Source organism: Podarcis tiliguerta (assembly GCF_965153285.1).
Source record: "Podarcis tiliguerta genome assembly, chromosome: 6".
Classification (NCBI taxonomy): Eukaryota; Metazoa; Chordata; class Lepidosauria; order Squamata; family Lacertidae; genus Podarcis; species Podarcis tiliguerta.
The window spans coordinates 55,051,190-55,077,412 of record NC_139539.1 but is presented as its reverse complement, the minus strand read 5'-3'; the positions used below and the strand labels follow the sequence as shown (position 1 = coordinate 55,077,412).

The 26,223-nt window shown below is 43.0% G+C and overlaps 2 protein-coding genes across 2 annotated transcripts in view; one reads left to right on the top strand and one right to left on the bottom strand.

Moving 5' to 3' along the window:
• Positions 1–17,245, bottom strand: part of SCP2 (sterol carrier protein 2) — a 28,549-nt gene extending 11,304 nt beyond the window's left edge. The window contains exons 1-11 of the mRNA XM_083448143.1: positions 17,052–17,245; positions 15,119–15,176; positions 13,513–13,584; positions 12,731–12,862; positions 12,415–12,479; positions 10,434–10,560; positions 9,574–9,637; positions 8,544–8,630; positions 6,769–6,919; positions 5,368–5,515; positions 2,616–2,723 (exon numbers count right to left, since the gene is read on the bottom strand). Of these exons, the coding sequence (XP_083304269.1) occupies positions 2,616–2,723; positions 5,368–5,515; positions 6,769–6,919; positions 8,544–8,630; positions 9,574–9,637; positions 10,434–10,560; positions 12,415–12,479; positions 12,731–12,862; positions 13,513–13,584; positions 15,119–15,176; positions 17,052–17,108 (1,069 nt within the window). The 5' untranslated portion in view covers positions 17,109–17,245. The remainder of the gene's footprint in view (positions 1–2,615; positions 2,724–5,367; positions 5,516–6,768; positions 6,920–8,543; positions 8,631–9,573; positions 9,638–10,433; positions 10,561–12,414; positions 12,480–12,730; positions 12,863–13,512; positions 13,585–15,118; positions 15,177–17,051) is intronic.
• Positions 17,246–18,087: 842 nt separating this feature from the next.
• ECHDC2 (enoyl-CoA hydratase domain containing 2) lies at positions 18,088–26,158 on the top strand. Its single transcript, XM_083448217.1, has 10 exons — positions 18,088–18,662; positions 20,045–20,112; positions 20,902–20,989; positions 21,729–21,815; positions 22,754–22,846; positions 23,029–23,085; positions 24,286–24,473; positions 24,770–24,820; positions 25,446–25,493; positions 25,979–26,158. Exons 1-10 carry the CDS (start codon positions 18,518–18,520, stop codon positions 26,054–26,056), a joined length of 903 nt encoding a protein of 300 aa, XP_083304343.1. The 5' UTR covers positions 18,088–18,517; the 3' UTR covers positions 26,057–26,158.
• Positions 26,159–26,223: the final 65 nt, after the last annotated feature.

Genomic DNA, 26,223 nt, shown 5'->3' with positions numbered 1-26,223 from the left:
TAGCTCAAGGAGGTGGAGGAAGATCACCTCCTGCATATATACTAAGCACTAAAAAGCCATGGAGTGGCAAAGTTTCTACAGCATAGGAGATTGCATCACTCTGACCAAAGAGTGATCTCCCTCCAGGATCAATGCTGAAGTCAGCCCAAACAATCATGCAACTTCTGTCAAACCCTTGTTTGCACAGAACTGCAGGGCTGAAGTCCAACTTTCTGCACACCAGCAGAATCCTTGACACCCTTAACACTCTAGCCCTCACTGTTCAGATTACAAGGAGGCCCAGTAAGGATGCACAGAAAAAATTCTTCCATGCCAGAGATCATAATGAAGCTAACGAACTAGTTCAAATGTATGGTTCAATATTCTAAAGGGCTGATAAATTAACTGATAAATTCCTGCCACCACTTTTGAAAGAACAGATAGTAAATTGGAAGGCCGCATTGCTTATTGAGGAAGTAGGCAGCAATCTACTATAGAACAAGAGTCCAAAGAATCCATGTCCAAATTTAAGTTATTGTAGTAATGGGGAGGGAGGCAAAATGTGACATTTCTAATGTAGACCTTTCTACAAGTTCCTATTAAATTTTAAGAACTTGGCTTTCTTTTAAAAAAAAGTTTCCAGTGTTCTTTTTACAATTTTTATTATCACTACTTACGGTTGTTAGTCACTTTACACCACTGTCTCAAAGTAACTTACAAATAATAGAAAAATATGCAATATATGAAAAAACAAGTTAATTAAAAGCAAAGCACAGTAATCAGGCCATAACAACAACCCTTCTATCTCAGGTCTAACCACAAGAGACAGCCCTCAAAAGGATGAATATATACCCCACCAACCGCTGTAAAGATAAACAAAATACTCAAATGCTTGGGGAAAGAGAAACATCTTTGCCTGTGGCCAAAAGGATATCAGTGTTGGTGGCTGGTGAGCCACCCTGAGGAACAGCGTTCCACAGGGCTCATGGCTGCAAAAATAGGCCAGAAATAGGTGGAAGAAATGATAAACAATCTAAGTTAAATCGCCAGGAGTCCCAAGTCTTGAAAGTTTTTCCAAAACAAAATCAAATCATATCTTACAGCAATCTTTAAAACAGGATTAACTCTAGAATAAGCACAACTTTATCCATCCATGATGTCCATGAATAGGGTGAATAGGATGGAAACTGGAGAAACATCAGCACTGTGCTGAAACTCATGCAAAAAGTCACAAATTATCTGCAATGTTTCAGTTCATTCTGAGTTCCTATTATGGGCTGTGCTTTACTAATAAACCAGCTGTGGACTTCTCAGTCAGTGTAGACAATACTGAACTAGTTGGGCCACTGTCTGATTTTCTCCCTGAAACAAGGGCAGCTTAAATCTGCTAAAAAGCATCACATTTTTGATGAAGAGTTTGCAAGAGCTTCAAAATGCTAAAATTTTGGCAAGCAGATCAGTTTCTGTTTAGGATGAAAACATCAAACACGGATGTGTGAAAAAAAAAATTCCACTGCTATTCCATGGGTGGATTTGTGACAGAAAGAGACATGATGCATTTCTCAGTGACACTCAGCTAGGATTAATGCTAATGTATGAAGGGACGCGGGTGGTGCTGTGGGTTAAACCACAGAGTCTAGGGCTTGCCGATCAGAAGGTCGGCGGTTCAAATCCCCGCAACAGGGTGAGCTCCCGTTGCTCAGTCCCTGCTCCTGCCAACCTAGCAGTTTGAAAGCACATCAAAGTGCAAGTAGATAAATAGGTGGGAAGGTAAACGGTGTTTCCTTGTGCTGCTCTGGTTCACCAGAAGTGACTTAGTCATGCTGGCCACATGACCCGGAAGCTGTACGCCAGCTCCCTCGGCCAATAAAGCGAGATGAGCGCCGCAACCCCAGAGCCGTCTGCGACTGGACCTAATGGTCAGCGGTCCCTTTACCTTTACCTTTTATGAAGTGTTAAAGCATGGAACAAAGCTGAATAATTCAGAAACCTGTGCAGCACTCCCAGTCCAAAGGAGGTCATCTGGTCCACAAGTTGCCAGGGCAAGACACTCAACCTGCCTCCCTACTAGAAGCAGATGCTTGTACCCATGAAAGCAGGAGAGGGAGAAACAAAGGTTGGTATTCAATTACTGCCTCTCGTCAGTGCAGGGATTCCCATTTCTGCAGGGGACTTCCTTGCCCTCAATGTGTGCCCCTCTGCAAATCTGCTTCAGATGGTTGGGGATGAGAGGGAAAGAATACTCCATTAGAGAAGCAGAAATCATTGCATTGATGGAATTTTCACTTAGCATTATGTTGGACTCCACCCAAATAAGGATTTACCGGCCCTGTGCTTTAAGAGTGCATTTTGATCCATGCCTACTCACAAGTGAAATCCCACTGGGATTTACTCCCTGGTTACAGAATATTGGACTGTAGTTCAGGAATACCTGGAGACTATGGCAGGCGACAAAGTCTCTGCAATTCAGCCTTGTCAAAATGGAAGATCAGCAAATCCAGTAGTTACTGGCAACTGTTCCAAATCAAATAAAAGGTGGACTAATAAAAACCTGGCTCAAAGTAACACACAAACATGTTTCCCATATGCAAATACTAAAAGCACTAGATAAAAAGATTACCGGTACATTGAGTTACCTGTGGCACCCAGTGGGTGTCCTTTTGAAATCAAGCCGCCACTTGGATTTATGACCCATTTTCCACCATAGGTATTGTCTCCTCGGTCAATCAGCTCACCAGCTCCTCCTAAGAGAGAGAGAGAGAGAGAGAGGACAGATTAATAATATGTGCATCTTAAATTAAATCCCCTAGGTACACATAGATGTTATCTAGCTGAAAGGATTATAAGACTCGCCCTATTCATCAATATAAGTTGTTGAGCTCCTCTCTTAGCACACAGACTTCCCATAAGCACCTGGCACTGAACTGGATGGGCCACTGGTCTGTTCCAGCAGGCTCATTTTATGTTCTTATAAACTTGTCCAACACACATAATCAGATGTCAAGCCACACTACAATTCACTGGTCTAATGCAACTTATGTTTTTGGGTTTTCTTTTGCTTTTTTGCATTAAGAAAAATCCTAGGAGGCACAAAGGTTTGCATTAAGTTCAATAAATCTGACACTTTTGCAGTTAATACAATGTAATAGTGGGGAGATGAGAGGACTTCATTAGGCACTATGGCATAATGGCTTTAATTTGAAGCATATAGCCTGTGATTCTGCCACCCACCGAGTTTTTCTTGGAAATAAACCTTCCAGCAAAAAATATTTCTGAGAAATGTTACAGCTAAGCCTATGGAAGCCTTTCTGAGAAGCAGAAGCTTTGGGAAAGTTCTCAACCCTTTGCCTGCCTGTCACAATTAAAAACCCTGCAGGGAGAAAACTGGGACGGAGGAGCAAGAGGCAGAAAAAAGGTTAAGCATCCTTTCAGTCCAAACTGGCTCTGCTCCAGGTGATCCACTCCCAAAGCAGCTATGCGCTGGGGAAAACAATCACAAGGCATTTGTCAAGGATGCAAAACTGAGGGTCTTTGGCTGGGATTAGCATTTCCTATACAAGATGCCACATCATCAACAACCTACGCAAAACACAGAGAACAAAGTGACATGTGCACTGAACGAAGTGCCATTTCTCAACAATTCCCAGACACTGAAAGGACCAAACTGACATACTCCACAGAATGCAGGGAGAAAGGATTAATGGCTGGCAGAGGATTACAAAGCCAACCATTTTAAGATAACTCACCATCAACATAGGAAAAAGGAGTGTTTATATATTGATAAGTATAGAAAATATCTGAGCCATAAGGGATGCTAACACCCCAACTTAAAGGGGAGGCGGAACCACTGATGAGTCACTGACTAAAAGATACTTGAAGTTTTGCTGAGAAAAATAGATGCAGATCATGCTTATGTAGCCTTTTCTGTTGGCTTCCAAGTGTTCTCCTTTATTATGACCATGTACCCCCCTAGTGGCATGAAGAGGAATAACATTCATAATTGTTTTTCGGTAAACAATAAAGGATTACAGTGGTACCTCAGGTTACATACGCTTCAGGTTACACACTCCGCTAACCCAGAAATAGTGCTTCAGGTTAAGAACTTTGCTTCAGGATGAGAACAGAAATCATGCTCTGGCGGTGCGGCAGCAGCGGGAGGTCCCATTAGCTAAAGTGGTGCTTCAGGTTAAGAACAGTTTCAGGTTAAGTACGGACCTCTGGAACGAATTAAGTACTTAACCCGAGGTACCACTGTATTGACCAGGTCATATTGAACATGACAGTCAGGAATAATTCTGCAAATGGCAGGTTTGTGTTTATATGCCTAATCGTGTCTCCCTAGTCCAAATTCACTACTCTGTCCTGAACACCATACTAGCACAGTGCATATAAGTTACAAAGGTTGCTTTCTGATGTCCACACAAGCAGCCTGTCAGCCCCACAAAGATTTCCCATGAGAGATTGTGGACCTCTATCTCAGAAGGTTCAAAATCCATGCTATAAATCAAATTAGGATTTTTGCCCCTGTGTGTACACAATGTTTTGCATTTACTTACATAGAATCTCATTTGCCATTTTGTTGCCTGTTCATCCAAGTGTGGAGAGAGTGGATTTTTCTATCCTGAATCATTTTGTGTCCTCTGCAAGCTTAGCTAGAGGACTGGCCATTGCAAACTAAATAGCATTTTTAAAAAGTTGAATAGAACCTGTCCTAATTAGGGTTGGGGGAGCAATTTGATTCAGGCCTCATTTCAAATCTCATCTATTGAATTCTCACTTTCCAAAACAAAATGCAAACTGCAGTGCAGCTATCTTTTGAAATTCACACCTCTGAATTTTGCTATGCAGTTTGCCAAGCAACATTTGTTACAAAAAGGGAAAGCGCGCATAAAAATGTACTGTGAAAGTAACACAAAAATGGATTATATTAAGTGAAATCGTTTGCAAAAATATTTCTACAGTAGTCAAAACAGCACAGGAAACGGGTTTATTAGGAGAGATTTGCACTAAAATACTGGTGAGTAGTAATGAGGATTTTTAAAAAGTCACTAATTGCTGCAAAATGTGGAGAACTAAATTTAAGTCTGGAAAAATGAGACACTTAGAGAAGCAAAATTCCCTAGTCTCAATACAGACTCGGGGGGGGGGGGGGGAAGGCTAGTGCTCAATACTCCCCATTGCTAAAGCTACACATTATTCACAACTGGAAAGAAACGAGTAAGAAAGAGAAATAAGCCCAACTTCAGGAAGCATGTGGGCAGGGGCTCAGGCTGTATGCTTCTGTCAACTTACCTTTCCTCCAGAGGTCAGCTTTGAGGAGTTAACTGGGGACTTAAGTGAATTAAACTGTAGGCTGGATTGTGCCCAATGTTAATATTTAAAGAATACCTTCAGGACAAAGTCCCAGAGCTTCGTAAGTTATTAATTCATTAGCAGAGAAACAGTCATGAAGTTCTATCACGTCCACATCTTCTGGTCTCAGGCCTGCTTTTGAATAACATCTTTTTGCAGCCTCCTTTGTCATATCAAAGCCAACCTATTAACAAAATATAACAGACTTGTATTTGAACTAATAGCTCTTATTCGCTCAACTCCTGTCAAAGTTATTGCTTCGCAAATTCTGAAAATCCAGGAGATATCCCGTCATTATAATACTTGTAACAAATAAATGGCCTGCACAAATACAAAATGTCAGTACCCAGACATTTCTCCAATCAAGGGATGTTGCAAAAGCCATGTGTGCCACATTAAGATCCTTGGCAGAAAGATGGGATATGCATGTAGCAATAAATAAACTATTCTTTTTAACCAGTGGGTCTCAAACCCTCCGTGAATTAGAAATGGCACCTGCATGCAAAGACAGGCTTGGGGAGATTGAGCAGACGAGACAAGAAGGTGGTTTCTGCACGTCCTGTGGAGGGAAGTGAGGGGCAGACGGGGCTTGTCAACCTGGGAAGATAGGCCATAGGAAAAGGAACACTCTGACCCTAAAGCTCTGCTGTCTTGCATGACATCTTCAGGAGAAGAAAAAGCTAAGGAGTAAAGGCTACAAAAATCCAGAGTGCAAACCTTAAGACAGGTGGATGGCGCCTTGCACACCTCCTGCAATCAAGCTGGTGGAGCTCTGCTTTCCTTTGGACCACATCAACAAGGCCAAGAGAGGGGTCTTGTTGTCTAGGACCTTCATACACACTGCTCAGGCTTGCACTAGGGCAGGGGTCAGCATACTTTTTCAGCAGGGGGGCAGTCTGTGGTCCCTCAGACCTTGTGGGGGGCTGGACTATATTTTTTACGGGGGAATGAACAAATTCCTATGCCCCACAAATAAACCAGAGATGCATTTTAAATAAAAGCACACATTCTACTCATGTAAAAACACCAAGCAGGCCCCACAAATAACCCAGAGGTGCATTTTTAATAAAAGGAGACATTCTACTCATGTAAAAACACGCTGATTCCTGGACCATCTGTGGACCGGATTTAGAAGGTGATTGGGCTGCATCCAGCCTCCAGGCCTTAGGTTGCCACTAGGGGGAGGTTACTTGGGTGCTGCAAATGCAAAAGTTTGACTTCACCCCTGGAGACGCACTTCACTGTCTCTCAAGAAAGAAAGATGCCAACCAACCAACCCCACTACTGCAGAGATCACACGCAAGTACCTTGTGGCTACCAGGACTACCATTATCTGTGCATCATCTGCAAGCGCCTTTCTCGCCACTTCTAAGTCTCCTCAAATGCAGAACACATTGAAAGCAAGTGCCAATGCATATGTTAGAATAGCAAGCCTACCGCTTTAATGCAGCTGTTCTCTACAAATGTGCTTGGAAGATCAGTCATCATCTCCTGGGCCACAATTTCAACGGCTTTTGACTCCAACCCATTCTTCCTCACAAACTCTTCACTAGCCAGCACCGCTGCTGCTGCCCCATCAGATGTTGGGCTAAAAGAGATGCAGAGTTTGAGAGTCACTTAATCAATATATACTGAATTTCACATCCAGAAGAGGGGGAAGGGGCAATTATCATTCACAATGCAAATTGAATCACCCATTAAGAGCAAAAGAAAAGTCAATTCCTGGTCCAAAGAAGCTTAACAGCATCACTCTGAAGATCAAACTGATCTTAAAAGCGATCACACTTTAATCCACACAAGACAAAGAAATGGGGCTGTCAGTGACCAAATCATACTGCAAGTAGACACACTGAAATCAATACACATAACTAACTTTATTGGTTTCAGTGGGTCTACTGTGAGTAGGCTTAGTTGATACAATCCAATGTATATACCGTATTTTTCGCCCTGTAGGGCGCACTGGCTCATAGGACGTACCTCATTTTTTGGGGGGGGAATGAATTAAAAAAAATTATTTCCCCCCCCCCAGCTGCGGGGCTGGGGCAGGGGAAGCCCGAGCTTCCCCCGATCCCAGCCCCCAGAACAGGCTGATATCCGCAAGCCTTGCCAGCTCGGCGGCAACTCCGGCCAGGTTCGTAAGGCTTGCGGACACCTGCACGAAGCACGGGGCGTCCTCCGGAGGGCGCCCCGTGCTCCGGGCTGCAGGCTGCCACCCGCAAGCCTTGCGAGCCCGCGGGAACTCCCGCTGGGCGGACAAGCCTTGCGGATAGCTTCCTGAAGCCTGGAGAGCGAGAGGGGTCGGTGCACACTGACCCCTCTCGTTCTCCAGGCTTCAGCGAAAGTCTGCATTCGCCCCATAGGACGCACACAGATTTCCCCTTCATTTTTGGAGGGGAAAAAGTGCGTCCTATAGGGCGAAAAATACGGTAGTTACATGTGCTATAAAAGTCATTATTTCAAAAGCTTCTGGAACAAAGACAATGTTATAGCGAGCTTTCCTAAGTCAATGAAAAGTTGAATGGCATTCCATAATGTTAGTGAACTGAAATTTAGGCAGGGAGCTCAAGCAAAAGCTCCCTTTTTCATCTCCAGAGAAAGGGCCACTTCATGTGTTGCAGAAATCAGTACTTCTTTGCAGACCAGAAGGGCTCCCTATAATATATGCCTTCCCCCTGCCTCCCGCTTTACTGCAGAACTGGATGCCCCCTACATGTGGCACTCCTACTCATGAGCAAGAGCTCACACATTACGCTTTCTTGTCTACCACAATCGTGCACAATGCACAGGTGTAGGGTGAGGAAGAGAGAAAAATGCCCCATCAGGGGCAGGGCTTGCTGTGTGTCCTGCTGCATTCTCTATACATTTATGCCACACACAAGCAATGCATGGATAAGGCCCTTAGGGACGGCACGTGGAGATGGGCCATCAATCCCATTTCTTGCATACAGAATGTCCCAGGTACCATCTCCAGGATTTCCAGTTTAACAGATCATAGGTAGCTCAGAAATATTACTTCTGAGAGCACTGAATCCTTAACAGAAGAAAGAACTGCACAGGGATAGAAGGAATCACGTATTTTTCCTTAGGAAGACCTAGCACATATTTTGATCTATGGCTAGATACAGTGAGAAAAAGTATTTTCTAAAAAGAAGACTACAAACTAGCAGAATAAAATTAAGAAGGTGAGAGGGGTGCAACACTGCCATTCTTACCAACACTGTAGTATTGTTAAGTAATCAAAAACTTTACGTGACTGCAACACTTCGTCCAAACTGTACTCCTTTTGAAACTGAGAATTCCTAAGGGGAAAATACAAGGGGAAATTGCATCTCAATTAATATAATACTCCTCAATACAGAGAATTTGGCACCTTTTATTTATTTATTCTACAATACAACAGCCTTATGTGAACAGAGTGTGAGAACATAGGAACTACTTTGCACATCAAGCCAAAGTCCACCTTGTCCAACATAACATTATGCATGATGGACAAAGAGTTTTCTTCCCTCTCCTATATACGAAAGTCTATAGGCACACCCGAGCCATGCATGGAGGCTATGGCCCACCTGAGTTAATTGTTCTCTGACTCTTGTTTTCTGTGTGCCACTGCTTCTCTACATCATTTAAGTATTTTTCAGGGAGGAAAAAGGCTCCTGGAACTCATTACAAGATCAGAAATAAGATGGCCCCTACGCTATGGCCTACAATTGAAAGAGATATGATAGGAAAGGGAAAGGGAAAAAAACAAACTTGGAATCTAGACCTTAGTTACACATTCCAGAAAGTCATATCAGTTCAGCAGGTTCAACCTGAATCTCAGCACAAAAGATGAGCTGCTGCTTCCTCTTCCCTCAACAGCAATAGCCGTTGGCAGCTGGTGAGAGGGCACTCCCAGCTGGAGGTGCATACAGGTATGGTGGAGGGTGCCTGAAACTTACCTATCATGGGATATAGCCATTTATACATCAAAACTTCCTAAATTTATGCTTTTCAGCAATGAGGAGATAATTGATCTGTCTATAAAACTGGAATCTTTTGAAGTTTCACGTTTTCCTATCATGCAAAATCTTTTCTTGGTATTGTTACCTAACATTCACGATACTTGGAATAGACTGTATTAAATTAATGGACAGGACTAACTTAAGCTCCATTAATTTTAGTGGCTTACTGCAGGTAGAAATGAGTTGGATGAAACCCTAAATCTATGTTCTCCCCAGAATTCTGCACAAATAGTGTACTTACGGATTGTTGGTTGAATGTTTATGATTCTTCCATGCAATTTTTGCGAAATGTTCTTGTTTTGATCCTTAATAGAGAGAGAGAGAGAGAAACCAGTCAAAAAGCTTGGGGGGGGGGGGTAGGACAATATTACTTATATAAAAGATAACCCCATACTTCAAAATGTTCATAGACCTAGTATAAAAGCTTCCTATTAAATGCTTATGTCATAAGCTGCTTTTGACTCCATTCCAGCTCACAAGGTGCTTAATTTAGCAGTTACAGATTTGCAGGAGCTATAGTATATGAAAAGCAAGTAATAGCCAACAGAACAAAAGCAAAAAATATAGCAGGCAGCAAAGATTGCTGTTGCTACCACTGGAAAAAAATTGCAAGAGGGAAGACCATACTGTACATTTAAAGAAGTATCATACCGCTTTAAACAGCCATGTCTTCTTCCTCCAAAGAATTATGGGAACTGAGGTTTGTTAAAGGGTGCTGAGAGTTGTCAGAAGACCCCTAATTCCCTCAGAGAGCTACAATTCCCAGAGTTCCCTTAGAAGGATTTACTGTTAAAACCACTCTGAAATTGTACCTCTGTGAGGGGGATATGAATCCCCTAACAACTCTCAGCACCTGTCACAAACTACACTTCCTAGAATTCTTTGGGAGGAAGCCACGACTGTATAAAGTGGTATGAAACTCCTTAGAATGTATAGTGCAGGTGGGGGCTAAAGTCTCAAAAACGACCTGCTCTGGGAGACAATTATTTCTACACACAGGTCTTCAGACAATCATCCAACACATCATTAATTAAAACAGGAAAGAGGTTATTGAATGTGTTTTCTTGCAATGGTAATATAGTTGACAAACATAAGTAATACCATATTTCTCCATGTGTTCTTTGCCGGCATTTCCAAAAAGCTGTGGGGCAACTGGTGCTGCTGCGAGATTGTATTTGCTTATCATCACTTCCATATGCTTGTCCATGGGATTCACCCTGTCCATGAACTGAAATCGAAAGACAAGTTGTACGTTTTTCACACCACAGCACCTGTACATCAAGATCACCCAAGAGAGGAAGAAAATACTGGAAGAACCCCTTAGCATTTTCAATGCATCGTTTTCAAAGCCTTCCTTCTGAACGTACAGAACCAATTTGCTTGAAACATTGGGACTACCCAAGCTGCATGAGACTACACTACAAACCAAATTTCCCAAGTTTCCTGCAAGTTCAGGGTTTATAGAGTGGCCTCTATTTATAATTTTCACCCTTTAAAAAAACCAAAAAACCTTACAAACAAAAATTTGCTTAAAAAATGGCATGGGTCTCAAGAATAGAACACCAGATTTATGAACGATTTCACTACACACACATACAGTGGTACCTCGGGTTACAGACGCTTCAGGTTACAGACGCTTTAGGTTACAGACTCCGCTAACCCAGAAACAGTACCTAGGGTTAAGAACTTTGCTTCAGGATGAGAACAGAAATGGAGCGGTGGCAGCGGGAGGCCCCATTAGCTAAAGTGGTACCTCAGGTTAAGAACAGACCTCCAGAATGAATTAAGTTCTTAACCCGAGGTACCACTGTACAAAACACCCTTCTGGATCAGGTCAAAGGCCCATCTAGTCCAGCATCCTTACAGTGGCTCATCGGAAGTCCACAAGCAGGAGCTGAGTGCGAGATCACTCTCCCCTCCTGTGGTTTCCAGCAACTGGTATTCAGAGGCACACCGCATCAAACAGTGGAGGTACAGCATAGACACCATGCCTAGTAGCCATTGATAGTCCTATCCTCCACGAATTCCTCTAAACCTCTCTTAAAGTCATGCAAATTGTTGGTCAGCACTACCTCCTGTGGAGCAAATTCCTTTGTTTAACTATGTGCTTTGTGGAAACAGTAGATATCACACGCGTTTGACGGGGGTGGGAAGCTGTGGCTTTGAATATAAGGGTTGTTAGAGAATGAGAAGAAAGCTGAAGGAATCGGTGAGAAGGCTCTGAGATTGGGCAATGCTATAGGAAGGAACATTAGAATAGTAAGAATTACTACACACAAACCCATGTTCCATCTTGCCGTTAAGCAATACTTTATGTATGCAATACATGCAATACTGTATGCAATATTTTGTTATGCTCTTTGTAAATGTGTTTCTAAATACAGTGGTATCTCAGGTTAAGAACTTAATTCATTCTGGAAGTCCATTCTTAACCTGAAACTGTTCTTAACCTGAAGCACCACTTTAGCTAATGGGGCCTCCCGCTGCCACCGTGCTGCCGCATGATTTCTGTTCTCATCCTGAAGCAAAGTTCTTTACCCAAGGTACTATTTCTGGGTTAGAGGAGTCTGTCACCTGAAGCGTCTGTAACCAGAGGTACCACTGTAGTAGTTATGACATGACTGTCAAGTTCCTTCATGAAGTATGGCACTTTACAAGTACAAAAAAGCTACTCAGGGGAGCAGCTTACAATATTTACTTATTTTATTTTAAAAATCTATTCTGCCCTTGTGGCACAAAAGCACCACTCAGCAGGACCTACAGCATTCACAGTTGTAAATGGTGCAGTGAAAGTTACAGTCAGTTTCAAGAGCAGAGAAAATCCTGTATTCCTTCTGCTACAGTGAGTTTGCCCAGTGCCAAAAGGAAATGGATATTGAGAAACCTCTTAATTTCCTAGTAAATGTTTTTTATGTAAATGCCTTGTGTAGGTGGTACATCATTACATACACGGCTTTCTTCTTCTTCATTTTGCAAATGATGTATTTAAATAAGGAGAGTTGGAATGATCCTATCTGTTTCCCAAATATGCCAGGCAAAATTGACTTTGGTTTCAATGCATTAAAATTGCTTCAATACTTACTTGAGATGAAAGGGACCCTCTTGCCATCTTCTCAAATCCAAGAGCCAGGACACAGTTAGCCATACCTTAAATACAAGTTATTGAATACTTTACACTGTAGATGTTATTTTTTAAAACAAAACAAAACAAAACCCATAATTTCATATTATACACTTGAATCCAGGCAGGAGGCCTGGACCTGCAGCCAAGCTTTTCAAACATTTGGCTGAAAATATTCCACAGCATGCTAACAGCTGGCTTTTAAATTTTCTATAGTGATGGAACTGATAACTATAAGCCCATATGCATTTGCAGTAGGAACTAAAACAGAACTCACCTCCCTGGACCAATTGTCTGGCCATGAACAAAGCAGTTGATCCAGTAGAGCAGTTGTTGTTCACATTCATAATAGGAATACCCGTTAGCCCCAAACTATGATAAATGGCTCGCTGACCACAGGTTGAATCACCTTTATAATGAAAAAGAAGATGCAGAATCACACAACTGGCCAGAGGAGCATTGCATTCTCTATCCTCCTTCTGGAACTGTTAAAGTACTCCAAACTTCTTAGCACTATGACAGGAAAATTCAATCCTAGGTATCTCCAGGTAAGGCTGAGAAGACTCCAGACTAAAACCCTAGAGGGCCACCCATTCTGTTTTTAATATTTAACAATACTGTACATCCATTTGGTGTTCAAGAGCCCATAAGCAAGTATATTTTCTCAGGCAAGCTTTTCATAATCAGCTGCCTATGCAGTTACAAATCAAAAGGTATAGGGTTAAATTGATTTCCACGTATTTTATGCCATTTAAAACTAAGAGTCTAGCCTTTCCTATTTTATCACCAGACACTGAAGTTGAAAAAACTAGAATAAGAGATTCATCTTACCCCTACAACCATACAAGACACAAGACACTAAGAAATGCCAATATAAATTTGTCAAATCCTGTCCCCGCCATCCAATCTCAGAGCAGTTTAAATGCCACAGCTAGCAGTTAATGACAGAACAGAAAAACTGCTGCCTCGGTGATGCATTAGGTTAACAAGCAGACATTAAGAGTGGCAGATGAAGCCCAGGAAGCGAAGCATTGAGGTCTTAACAGTAGCATTACTTACCATAAACATAGCCCACACATGCCTGCTCCACAGAAGAATAAGGGACACCTGCATCAGCAAGAGCCTTCTGACCTGAACATTTGAAAAAAAAAAGTTACTAAATCTTTCAGTGGGTATTTAAATAACAAATCAAAACACTGATGGACTCCATTTCAAGAGGTACGTTTGAAAAGCAAATGGATTGCAAGTACACTTCTGTACTCCTAAACGGATTACATTTTACAAGACTTAGGCCAGTTCAGGCAAGATACAGTACCTGATGTTCTTTGAAATAGCCCCAACTGCCTCAAGGGACACATTCATAGGTTTACCAAGTCATTGGAGTTAGGTGTACAGTGGTACCTCGGGTTACATACGCTTCAGGTTGGAATTACACAAATCACTGCCAATGATAGGCAGCTGCACCTGTGTAACTTCAGGTCACTTATTATTGTATGCACATTCGCAGATAGCTGGGATGTGCTTGCAGGGGTTTCCCCACAGAGCAGCAGATTATAATCAGCCCTTGGACTTTCACACTGCAGTGCTCAAGTCTTGTAGGGCTTCTTTTCTTGAAAGAAATGAATTTATTTATTAAACAAATCCGAAATTATAGTCTAATCCAGAGCTTTCCAAACTGTGTCGCGGCACGTTAGTGTGTCGGCTGCTATATGTGGTGTGAACATTCCCTCAACAACTCCCTGGGCTTGAAAGGGGTTAGTTTAACCTCCGGTTTGCTAGCAAAACTGAACTACTGTGTTGCGATGCATGTCTAAAAAGCGTGTCATCAACATGAAAAGTTTGGAAAGCTCTGGTCTAATCATTAGAGTAAATAGTGATATGCAAACCCTGACGGTCAACTGATTGTTGGGCCTTGCAAAGCACTGCAAACTCTATGCAAGCCACAGTAATCAGCTCTCTGTCGGCGCTTGCAAAGTGTCATATGTAGGGCTTTGCAGGCGCCATTGATCAGCTGACCAGTGGTGCTTGCAAACCCCCTTCTGGCCTAGTCACAGCTTTACCTGCTCTACACCTGATATAAAGTGTAGGGCAACTGGGTGTGGCTTGGCCAAAACAGTTTAGCAGACCAAATTTGTATTTTTTTATGTTGCAATCTGTTCTGTGAAGGGCAGTATATAAATTAACAACAACAGAGGCCTAGCAAGCCTAATTAGCTCTCACGGGGCTGGGGGGGGGGGAGGTTCCCCACCAATACTCTAATGATGGGTTCATCATTGCAGACACCAGTGCACACTTAAAGTGAGTTTTCAAGTAAGTTAAAAAACAGATTGTTTTACATAAACATTTATGCTACTCTAGCCAGGGCAATCCTCTCCACCTCCCTGATGTTATCCTACGCTGCAAACCCTGACAACACCCAAACACACCTGGCAAAACTCCCTAACTGGTAGCAACAATTGGCCAAGCAATAGGGCTTCCTAGGCCTATGGCTCCTTGCCAAGGGCTGTTGCAACTGCTCTCACAGCAGCATTGCAATGTACTGGCACAGCTGCTGAGCCATGCCTTCTCCAGACCCCTCAAAGTGCTCAGTTTTCTCTAGGACACTGCCCCCCTTCCCCCCACTGCAGTATAAGTTGTGAGCCAGACCCCATTATGATGAACCAACCTGCTTCTTTAGCCATGTCGGGATAATCAAAATTTTCACGAGACCCAGGCTTTTCAAACTGTTAGAAAGAAAAGCATTTTTTTTAATTAAAAAAAAGCAAGTCTATTTTCTTCACATTCGTACTCATATAACTTCTAATCACACAAATTCTGCAGAGTGAAAGGCCTAGGAAGTACACACTACACATGCGCATGGTAAATGCCTTTTCAGATCTTATCATATTTTAATATTGCCACTTGCCATTACACAAATTCAGCAATATATAGTGGTGCAAACAAATTATATGTTAAAAATTCCTGAAGCTTTGCTAAAGAAAAAAATCATGGTGCTAGAAGAAAGACAGGATCTCTCTGTTAAGCTATAGCATTTTTGTTTATCTTTTGATGCACTAGTGGTAATGCCATTAAAATACCTGGCACTTTATAACGTAACAAGAATGCAGGTCTGTGCCACAAGTAGCTAACAGTCCCAAAGGTCCTTGCTCAGCTATTGCGTAAGCTATCAACTTATCTTCCAAGAGGTTGTGACATTCCTCGTTTTTTATATGCTAGCCTGACATATGCCAGACCAATAGGTAAGATTTAGAATGAGGAATCATACGAATGCTTAGAGCAAAGGAGAGAGGTCTGGAGCTAAATATTATGCCTGTGAACAGAAACTTCGCCCGTTCATGTGGAAGGGGCCCTTCAGACCCAGTCTCTAGTCCAGGCTTCCTCAACCTCAGCCCTCCAGATGTTTTGAGACTACAATTCCCATCATCCCTGACCACTGGTCTTGCTAGCTAGGGATCATGGGAGTTGTAGGCCAAAAACATCTGGAGGGTCGACGTTGAGGAAGCCTGCTCTAGTCTCTTCCATATTAATCTTCTAATAAAAACTTTCTGAAGTGGTATTTATTTATTTATTTATTTATTTATTTATTTATTGTTGCAGTTACGGTAATTCTATCATTCACCCCCCCCCCCACTTTTGCATCAAGGCAGCTACAGTAACAAAGTCACACAAATAATATATACCCACCGACCTGCATGCATATACACCCACACCCAACCCCCACATGGAAATAGCATTGAAAACAATCAAGTCAGACAATAAAGCAGCAATATAAAATTAGAAATATCTCAGACTTTACTAAAAGTCAGTGACAAAGAGACATAGATGTTTTATGTCTCATTCCAGATATTGGGCAATCCCTAATGTTAGCCATATTCAGAGCACACCCACTAAAAAAAACAGAGTCAGTTTATTTCTGTGGGTTACAATGGGTATGCTTTAGTATGCTTTAGTTGGCTATCAGGCACTGTACCTGTGGCAAAAGCCATGTAGGAATTTGGTTAATTTAGTATAAGCAACTGTCATATACACATTCCAGTCTTTTGGGGACCCTGACTATTGTTCCCCATAATTTCCCCTTGCCCCCTGTCAACAGAGCCTATACCTATACCCATTCCCTCCAATGAGCCTTTCCTTGCTTTGTTTGTCGGCTTGCATTTGTCGGCAAGGCAATTTATTTAATTGCCTTGACAATTAACATTCACAGCATTCTCTTTCCCCCAGTGAACCTTCTGGTTTCCTACTGAAAGCAAGGGGGAAATTGTCACTCACACTGTCATAATATTCCCCCCTTTTAATTAGTCTTCCCCAACACAGGGGTGGCAGCGCTGGGAAGACTCGACCGGTTGAATTTCTTCCAGCCACACAGCTATCAAAGGGGCTGGTGGCTAGTATTGCGGGGGGGGGGGGTCCCGTGCGGGGCCGACCCAACCTATCTTGCAGGGTTATTGCAAGGCTAAAACAGGGGGTTGGAAGCCATGCAGACCACGCGCTTCCTTGGGAGGGATGGAAATGAGGTGCAGCCTGAAAAGGGGAGCAACTCTAAGCGCTCTCATCCCCCTCCACGCACTCCTTTCTCAACAGAGCAACCCATCCAGTACCTTAGTCATGCCGACTCCCACCACAAACACCCTCCTTCCTAGCCGGGACGGAGCCATGGCCGTTGCTCAGGATCGCCCTGCGCCCCCAACTGCAAGCCCGACGACCACCACAAGACGAGCGCGAGTCCTCTTTCTCCTCCCTGGCACTCGCGCACGGGTTGTTGGACTGGAAGGGGGGAGGTTCCAGCCAAAGGTCGACGGCAGGGGCGGGGCCGCGTTGAGAGTATCGCTCCGCCCCCCGCGCTCTTAAAGCAACAGTGTCTCTAATGAATCGACAAGCACCAATCGTGCAGGACGAAAGATGAAATTTAGTGGTTGCATATACAGTGGTACCTCAGGTAAAGAACTTAATTCGTTCTGGAGGTCCGTTCTTAACCTGAAACTGTTCTTAACCTGAAGCACCACTTTAGCTAATGGGGCCTCCTGCTGCCGCTGCGCCATTTCTGTTCTCATCCTGAAGCAAAGTTCTTAACCCGAGGTACTATATCTGGGTTAGCGGAGTCTGTAACCTGAAGCGTATGTAACCCGAGGTACCACTGTACACCTAGAAGAACCAGTGCCGGATTTACGTATAAGCTAAACAAGCTATACCTTAGGGCCCGCTCTACTGGGGGCCCTCAAAAATTTAAAGGGTGAAAAAACTGGATGTACATTTCCAAAATATAAGATAAAAAACAAATAAAATAAAACCTACATACAGCAACAGTGCTTTGTGTTGTGTTTCCTGATGTAAGTAATGGGCCCCGCCTGCTAGCCTGTTCCCTAAAATATCACTGGTTTGCTCATTTCTATATACAGGGTGCCTACATTCTGCATGGACTGGTTGCATGGCTTTCGATACCTATTAGGTCCATAATTTCCCATATAGCATATATTCAACACAAAAAACAGCGACACTTTGTTGTTGACAGCTGGACATATAAAGGGCCCCATTACATTCAGTAGTTTAGAGCCTCATCAAACCTAATCCGGCCTTGAGAAGAACCATAGACTGTAGAGCCGGAAGGGCCCCGCGGGTCATTTAGTCCAACCTCCTGCAAACTCAGGAATCCTGCCCTCCAACCTACTGGTTAAGCTTCTGTGAAGGTTGTTTTTGCAAAGGTGGTGATTTGAAAATCCTAAGCCAAAAACTTTGGAAAGAAAAGTTGGTTCTTGAAGGTTCAATTCCATAGTTTTCCCCACCTGCCTGGGAGTAAGCCCCACTGAATTCAGTAGGGTTTGCTTCTGAGGAGCCGGAGTTAGCATTGCCCTGTCAACTTGCACCCGTTTAAGCCACGGCATAGCAGAGAGAGACGCTGTTTCCTTGGTTCGACTCCCAAACTTAACAGTTAGCAGGCAAGGAGGCGGCGCCTTGCCACTCGTCCTCAGCTCCAGCTGCAAGGAAGTGAGCGAGCGCTGCCTGAAATCGATCCGCCGCCGCCGCTCCTTTCAGACTTCCAAGAACGAATAAAAAAAATAGAATCGCGATGCTCCGCTTGGGCAGAGCAGCCGCCTTGCTGCGGACGCTTCCCGCCCAGCCCCCCGGGGAAGGGGGCAAGATCCCCAGGAGAGCCGCGTCTGCCGGGAGGAAAAAGGAGATCCTGCTCGAAGTGCACGGAGAAGCTGGAGCCGGTGAGTGGAGCCCAGCAGCTTCCTGAGGGTGTCCGGGCCCAGTTAGGGAGGCCCAGGGCGGCTCTGCAATAAACGGGAGCTTCGCAGACGACGGGGGGGGGGGGGCGTCGTAGCTACTCCTGCAAGTTGTTGCAAGGGACGAGGTAACCTCCCGTACCGTCCAGCCCTTGGCATGTTTGCTTGTTAACTCGGAAATAAGTCCCGCTGAGTTCCACGGGGCTTATATTCCGAGGTAAGTAGGCACAGGATTGCAGCGAGGTGGATGGATGGATTTCATAAAATTTATATGCCGCTTGAACCTCAGATAGCGTTACCAAAAAAAAAAGCTAAAGCAAGAAAATCATCACTAAAAAGTTTGCAACTGTAATTATAAAAGACAGAGGTTAACTCTGTGGAAGGTGGATGGATGGATTTCATAAAATTTATATGCCGCTTGAACCTCAGAGAGCGTTACCAAAAAAAAAGATAAAGCAAGAAAATCATCACTAAAAAGTTTGCAACTGTAATTATAAAAGACAGAGGTTAACTCCGCAGTAAAGTAGGCTGGAACAAATTAAAACTCCTGCAAAGATTCCTTAAACATCTCTGAAGAGAGAGCAACTGTATTCTTCTATCAAAACCTGGGAAGCCCCGTCAATTATGCTGCCGTCCTCCAATCACAAGCGTTGTTCATGGGCAACACCCTCCCAGTAAACAAAGATTAGCCGTGCATGAAAGGCACCATTGGGCGCGTTGCAGCTTGAAGGAGCCACCTAACCCATTTCAGGAATAGATGAGAGATTCATTTGGGAAGGCTGCGCCTGTTGATCTCCAGTTGTTTTGGACTACAACTCCCTGGCACCTGGGTGGCAAAAGCTGCACTAAACACAGCAGGGATGGGGAACCTGAGGCCTTTTCAGATGTACTTCAGTGGCAGAGCATCTGTCTTGCGTGCAGAAAGGGCAGGGTTCAATCCCCCTGCATCTCCAGAAAGGGCTGGGAGAGACTCCTGCCTAAAACACTGAGAGCTGCAGGCAGCCAGAGTAGACAGTACTGAGTTAGATAGGCCTAATGGTCCATTTCAGCATATGCAGCTTGCTGTGCTCCTATGCTATGCTGTAACTCCCATTAGCCCTAGCCAGAACGGCCCAAGGTCAAGGATGGTAAAAGTTGTGGCTCCGAGAACATCTGCAAGGCCACTGGGTCTGTCTCTGGGCTAAGCTTCGCCTTGGTCACTGGGTTTGTGTCCCTCTCATTTGCATTCCACACACCCTGGAGTATTGCAAGCTGCCTTGAAAGCTCTGGCTGAAAAGTGGCTTAAACGTTTAAAATCAACAATAAGAAATGGAACTACCTCTAAACAATAAATGGAAGAGAGTTCTTTATTTTATTTTGGAGTACAGGTATTGCAGAAATTCTGATGAACAGACCACATGCCAGAAATTCACTGGGGAAAGTGTTCGTGGATGAGGTGAGTGAAGATTGTCTTCCATCGTACAGATGATATTTGTATTTGTATTGAGGTCCCAGGTAACTTAGTAGCTTCTTAGACCCTCGTAGAACCTAGAGTTTTTGAAGTGGAGACAAACAGCACAGTCCTATACATATCTAATAAGAAGTAAGTCCCATTGAATTAAATAGGGATTACTCCCAGATAGGTGTGAATAACAGTGATAGCATACACAATAATTGGGTATGGGAGCTGTCGTCCAGTGATCCCTGCAGTAGTGCTAACTTGAATAAAATATTGGGTAAGCCCTGCCCCACATAATCACAAGACGCGGTACATGCACACCATTTGAATGGCAATGCCCATCATTGGGGGGGGAGAGCAAAGGAACCTCAGCCCCTAGGAGTTGGCGCCTATGCCTGGAGGACTAGCTTTTCCATCCTTGATATAGATAGGTTTGCAACCTGCATGTGCAAGATAGAGTCTCATATTTACATACTTTGCATGGAAATGCTTATAAGTACAATAGCAAAACAATGGGTTGTATCCAATGCTATTCCTACTCAGAATAGGCACACAGACTAACTTAGGTCCATTAATGTCAGTGAGTCTTGAGTCTGAGTAAAACTTATTTGGATACAAGCCAGTCTATCAGCATGCTGAATATTTGATCCGCTTAACGTGCTTGTGTGTACTTTCAATTTTATTTTTTCAGTTCAGTGCTCAGCAATGGTCACGTAATAAATCAAATGAACTGGTAGAATTTTTTATTAATTGAAATCTGATGTTGCACCACTCTCTCCCCCTCAGCTGTTTGAAACCCTTGAAGTTCTCCATTTTGATGAGAGTATTCGCGTGGTGATAATTAAGAGCAATGTGAAAGGCGTTTTTTGTGCAGGTGGGTAGAGGCATTCTCTGATTTAAGAAAATCAGAGGCATATATATATATATATATATATATATATGAATAAGGACAATAAATAGATTTAAAGCAATTATAGCCCACCAATCATATGTTTTCCCCCACTGGATTTAATATGTATTTGTTGTGTCTTGTGTATCCTTGTGATTACAGAAATTGCTGCCTCTAAACCTAAAAGCTGAATTATTCTTACTACTAGGTATAAAGATAGGGTTTCTTTTGGGGGGGGGTAGTTTTACTTCTTTTCTCATCATATCTCATCCTCATTCATGTTCCTGGCATTCTATTACCAGCAGCGGTGCAAACTTTAAATTCCAGAACATCTTGATTTCTACACTGTGCTGAGATCGTTTGAACCTTGTGAAATATAGGACAAACATGATAGCAATTAATATATGTAATTGACACTGGGCATTTGAGTTTTCTATTAGGGTATATCAATTATGTAGGAGGAGAATGGAACATGTATGCATTATGCTGTTAAAATTGATTAATAGACTGCCAAAGCTAACAAGGCTTCCTGAAACCAAATTGCAAGTTGTCACTATCACAACCTAATCCTACACAGAATTAGGTACCGTATGTTTGCCTCTACAAGGGATTGAGCTGTATTGTAGTTTACAGGGCAGTTACTAGTGCATTGAAGCACTGCTGTTGAACCCATTGTGTTTCCTTTCTCTATCCCCCCAACTGCCTTCTGCTGTTGTAAATTCAGGTGCTGACTTAAAAGAGCGTGCTAAGATGAGCAATACAGAAACTGACCATTTTGTTCAGAGGCTCAGAAGCTTAATGAATGGCATTGGTAAGTACCTTATCGTGAACTCCTTTGCATGTGATTGTCTTTTTAACAGGGGTGGGGAATCTTTTTGACTCAGTAGGCCAGATCAAAGGGACGCGGGTGGCGCTGTGGTCTAAACAAGAGAGCCTAGGGATTACCGATCAGAGGTTCGAATCCCCACCACGGGGTGAGCTCCTGTTGCTCGGTCCCTGCTCCTGCCCACCTAGCAGTTCGAAAGCATGTCAAAGTGCAAGTAGATAAATAGGTACCGCTCTGGCGGGAAGGTAAACGGTGTTTCCGTGCGCTGCTCTGGTTCGCCAGAAGCGGCTTAGTTATGCTGGCCACATGACCCGGAAGCTGTACGCCGGCTCCCTCGGCCAATAAAGCGAGATGAGCGCCGCAACCCCAGAGTCGTTCGTGACTGGACCTAACGGTCAGGGGTACCTTTACCTTTACCTTCACCTTCAGGGCCTGACTTTGACAGGTAGGAGGGACCACTCACTTGTCAGTCATTTGCCATCATGTCAGGTGACTGATAGGTAAGTGGTCCCGCCTACCCGCCAACAGTTTACGCATGGGGCTTGCTTACACAGCATGTCCCCTATGCTGGTGAAGCAGCAGGCTGCAGGACTGAACTCTCTTCAAGCCTAAACACATCTAGAACAATGTTGCATTCATTTAAATGAAGCATTGCTTCCAAGTATTTGAGATCAGGGTGTTAGATTTGAATTCATATGGAGTCACTTCTTTCTTCTGTCTGAAATTCCCAAATGTTGCCGAGAACTGCTTCAAAGACAAACATTTAATGAAACACCCCTGTTTGTGTAGGCTAAACTAACTTTTAAAAAATAAAGGCCTAATTCATATTAAGTATCCCCATTCATCACTATGCTATCTTGGATAGATTTACCAACTACTGTAAATGGTGCTGCACTGAATGTCCTGCTATTTAATTTTTACAGCTGCTCTGCCAATGCCCACCATTGCTGCCATAGAAGGCCATGCGTTGGGTGGGGGCTTGGAACTGGCACTAGCTTGTGATCTCCGCGTGGCAGGTGAGTCCACCAGCACAACCGGGGTCTTCTGCTCTCACTGCAATGACACTTAAATTTGGCAATTGGAGGTATTCCCTTGTGCTAAAATTCCAAGTGATAACATTTAGTGCTTTAAAGCACGTTGACCCTGTACTATGTGCTAATGTAGCTTCTCCCCTTGTTGTGTTCTTGTTATAAATCAGCATCGTCGGCTAAGATGGGCTTGATTGAAACAACAAGAGGACTCTTTCCTGGTGCAGGTAGCTTCATCCACTTTTTTTTTGCTGCTTTTACATTAATTATGTGTCCTATTGTCAGGTAATAATGCTATAATTAAGCTAAGGTCCAGCGCCAAAGGCCTTCTGGCAGTTCCCTCACTGCGAGAAGCCAAGTTACAGGGAACCAGGCAGAGGGCCTTCTTGGTTGTGGCACCCACCCTGTGGAACGCCCTCCCACCAGATGTCAAAGAGAAGAACAACTACCAGACTTTTAGAAGACATCTGAAGGCAGCCCTGTTCAGGGAAGCTTTTAATGTTTAACAGACCATTGTATTTTAATACTTTGTTGGAAGCCGCCCAGAGTGGCTGGGGAAACCCAGGCAGATGGGCGCGGTATAAATAATAAATTATTATTATATTATTATTATAAAACATCCCAGCAGTCCCAAAACCCCTCCCTAGTTCTGCCAGTTATTTAAGCAATATTTCATCTTTGTTTTTCCTTTTTTTAAAAAAGAAATTGGATATGTGAATACTCCCGTCTCCAGTTTTAAAACAGAAATGCTTCTATACTTACCATTTTGACCTTAGGTGAGAGAGCAATATAATTTTAAAGACTGGCAGCCTGACATCTCAGTTACTTCGCTGGTTAACTGTTCATCCCAGCAAAGGAATGCCGCATCTCCTCCTAGTAATTTTTCATCTGTAGCTACAAATATTTCCTGAAATGTAAACTAAATCCCAGCTATTTTAGAATGCTACAACATTTAGACACTATAGAGAGAGGAAATTCGAAGATCTTACCATATTACCGTACATTGTGGAAATTCTGTCTCTGAGGCAGAACTTAATAGCTTTTCCACAATCTCATTTTTCACTTACTTAAAACAAACAAACATTCCCTCAAGCTGTGGTTGGATTCCCAACTCCTACCAGTCCCAGGACAGGGATAATGCGAGTCCAACTACATCTAGAGAGCCGCAGCTTCCCCATCTCTGAACTATAACAGTACAGTCATACCTTGGTTCTCAAACAGAATCCATTCCAGAAGTCCATTCGACTTCCAAAAATGTTCGAAAATTGGAACACTGATTTCCAGGTTTGTGGCGTTCGGGAGTCAAAATGTTCGAGAACTAAGGTGTTTGAAAACCAAGGTACAACTTCATAGTTTAAGCATGGAAACCATAAAGATGTGCATCCTTTTAAAAGTATGCTGTGGATTTGGTGTTTTTTCCTGTTTAGGTGGAACCCAGCGCCTACCACGCTGTATTGGACTAAGCCGTGCTAAAGAACTAATTTTTACTGGCAGACAGATTGATGGTCAAGAGGCGTTCTCAATAGGTTTAGTTAATCATGTAGTGCCACAGAATGAGGAAGGGGATGCAGCTTACCAAAGAGCGCTGGCTTTGGCTGAAGAGATTGTTCCTCGGGTCAGTATATCTTTGCATTGGCCAAGTAATGTCAAAGTTGCTTTATATAATACATTGAATCTGTTGCAAAGTAAGTGAGGTTAGAATTATTTGGTTTCTGCCTTTCTGTAAAATTAAGCTAGTTTGCTCTTCATTTAAAAACTGATACAAATAGATATTTGGAGAACATTGTGCATACTTTCTGTATAGTGATAACTATCCCCATCTTTAATGATACCAAGAGACTCATTGTATGCTTGGTATACTTTGGAAATTATATATATAAATACATATATATATATATATTCTCTTTAAAGGCTCCCATAGCTGTGAAAATGGGAAAAGTGGCTATAAACAAAGGAAGTGAGGTAAAGTAGGCTTTTTATAACCATCTTTGTTACAGTTCATTATTAAACTAGCAGAACCCCGCCAAAAGTTGCTTCTAGAGTGGCATAACTCATTTGTAGCATAACTCATTAGAAGCTGTTTGCCTGTGGCTCCTTCCTTCTCCCTCCTATGCTTTTCCTCAGGCCTGTCATTTCTTCACTTCCACCCAATTAAATATTGCCTGTAAAAACAGGTGGACAGCAATACAAGCAACAGTGAGGCAGAGATTTGGTTTGTTTAAGCAAAGACTGGATTATATTGGGTACATATAAAGTAGGGTCCAGAGAGGTAACCTTATTAGTCTGTCTTTTAGTACCTTAAAGACTAAAGGACCTGTTGTGACAGCAGCTTCAACAAATGCTTCTATCTGATGAAGGGGTTCCTAGTCCACAAAAAGGTTTTACTATGTTAGTCTTTAAGGCCCACGACCCTTGCTGTTTAAAGTGCAGTTGCTCATTTTAACATAATGGTGAAGACTGATACCTTTCAGTCACTTCATCAAGTCTGTCATGATAGTGCTCTATTGTTAAGCTTGCATCTTACAAAATTGCTATTATTCTAGGTGCGCTCTTTTCTCACATGCAATTAAGATTTCTCTCTTTCCAGGTGGATATTGCCTCCGGTATGGCTATTGAAAGAATGTGTTATGCCCAGGTAAGCAAGCCTTTAATTAAACCTTGCTTTCCCCCACCTAAGTGTTCACTTTATGCATATTAAAGTGCTCAGCTGTGAAACACTTCTCATTCTGAAGATCAGTGAGAAGAGTCAAATGCTTCTATGATTTGGCTCCAAAAGGTGGAACTGCACTCAGAAACTTCCTTGGAATGTTTGACTTTCCTCAGTTCTTACCTGAGAGCATTGTTTCTAGCGTCCCTCTACAAACAGCTGTACACTCAGAGCATCTAATAAGGCTGCTCAGGATTCATCAGTTGAGAGCTGTAATGTGTAATACATGTACACACCACTATGATATTGATTGGAAAAATAGATGTGATGGGATCAGCAGCCTGAGCACTCTACATCTGTTACTTCATAAAGGAAAGAGTGAAGGGATATGTTTCTATACCCCCCCACCCACCCAAGGATGGTGGCAATTAGGACATCTAGTATTAATTGGTGTTTCTGTCTTTTGTATACAGAATATCCCTACGAGAGACCGGGAGGAAGGGATGGCAGCTTTCATAGAGAAACGGCCACCTAAGTTCATTGGGAAGTGACTTTTGTCCAACATCGTTCAGGTGACTGAAGACAATTGCAAGAACTTACGAGAAGGCTGCGTCTTATTACAATTTTTCTACATAAATTTTATATTCAGACAACCTACTGTTTCACTTGTTTACTCCTTTTCAGTCAGAAGTGTATGTGTGTAATTAATGCTTATAGT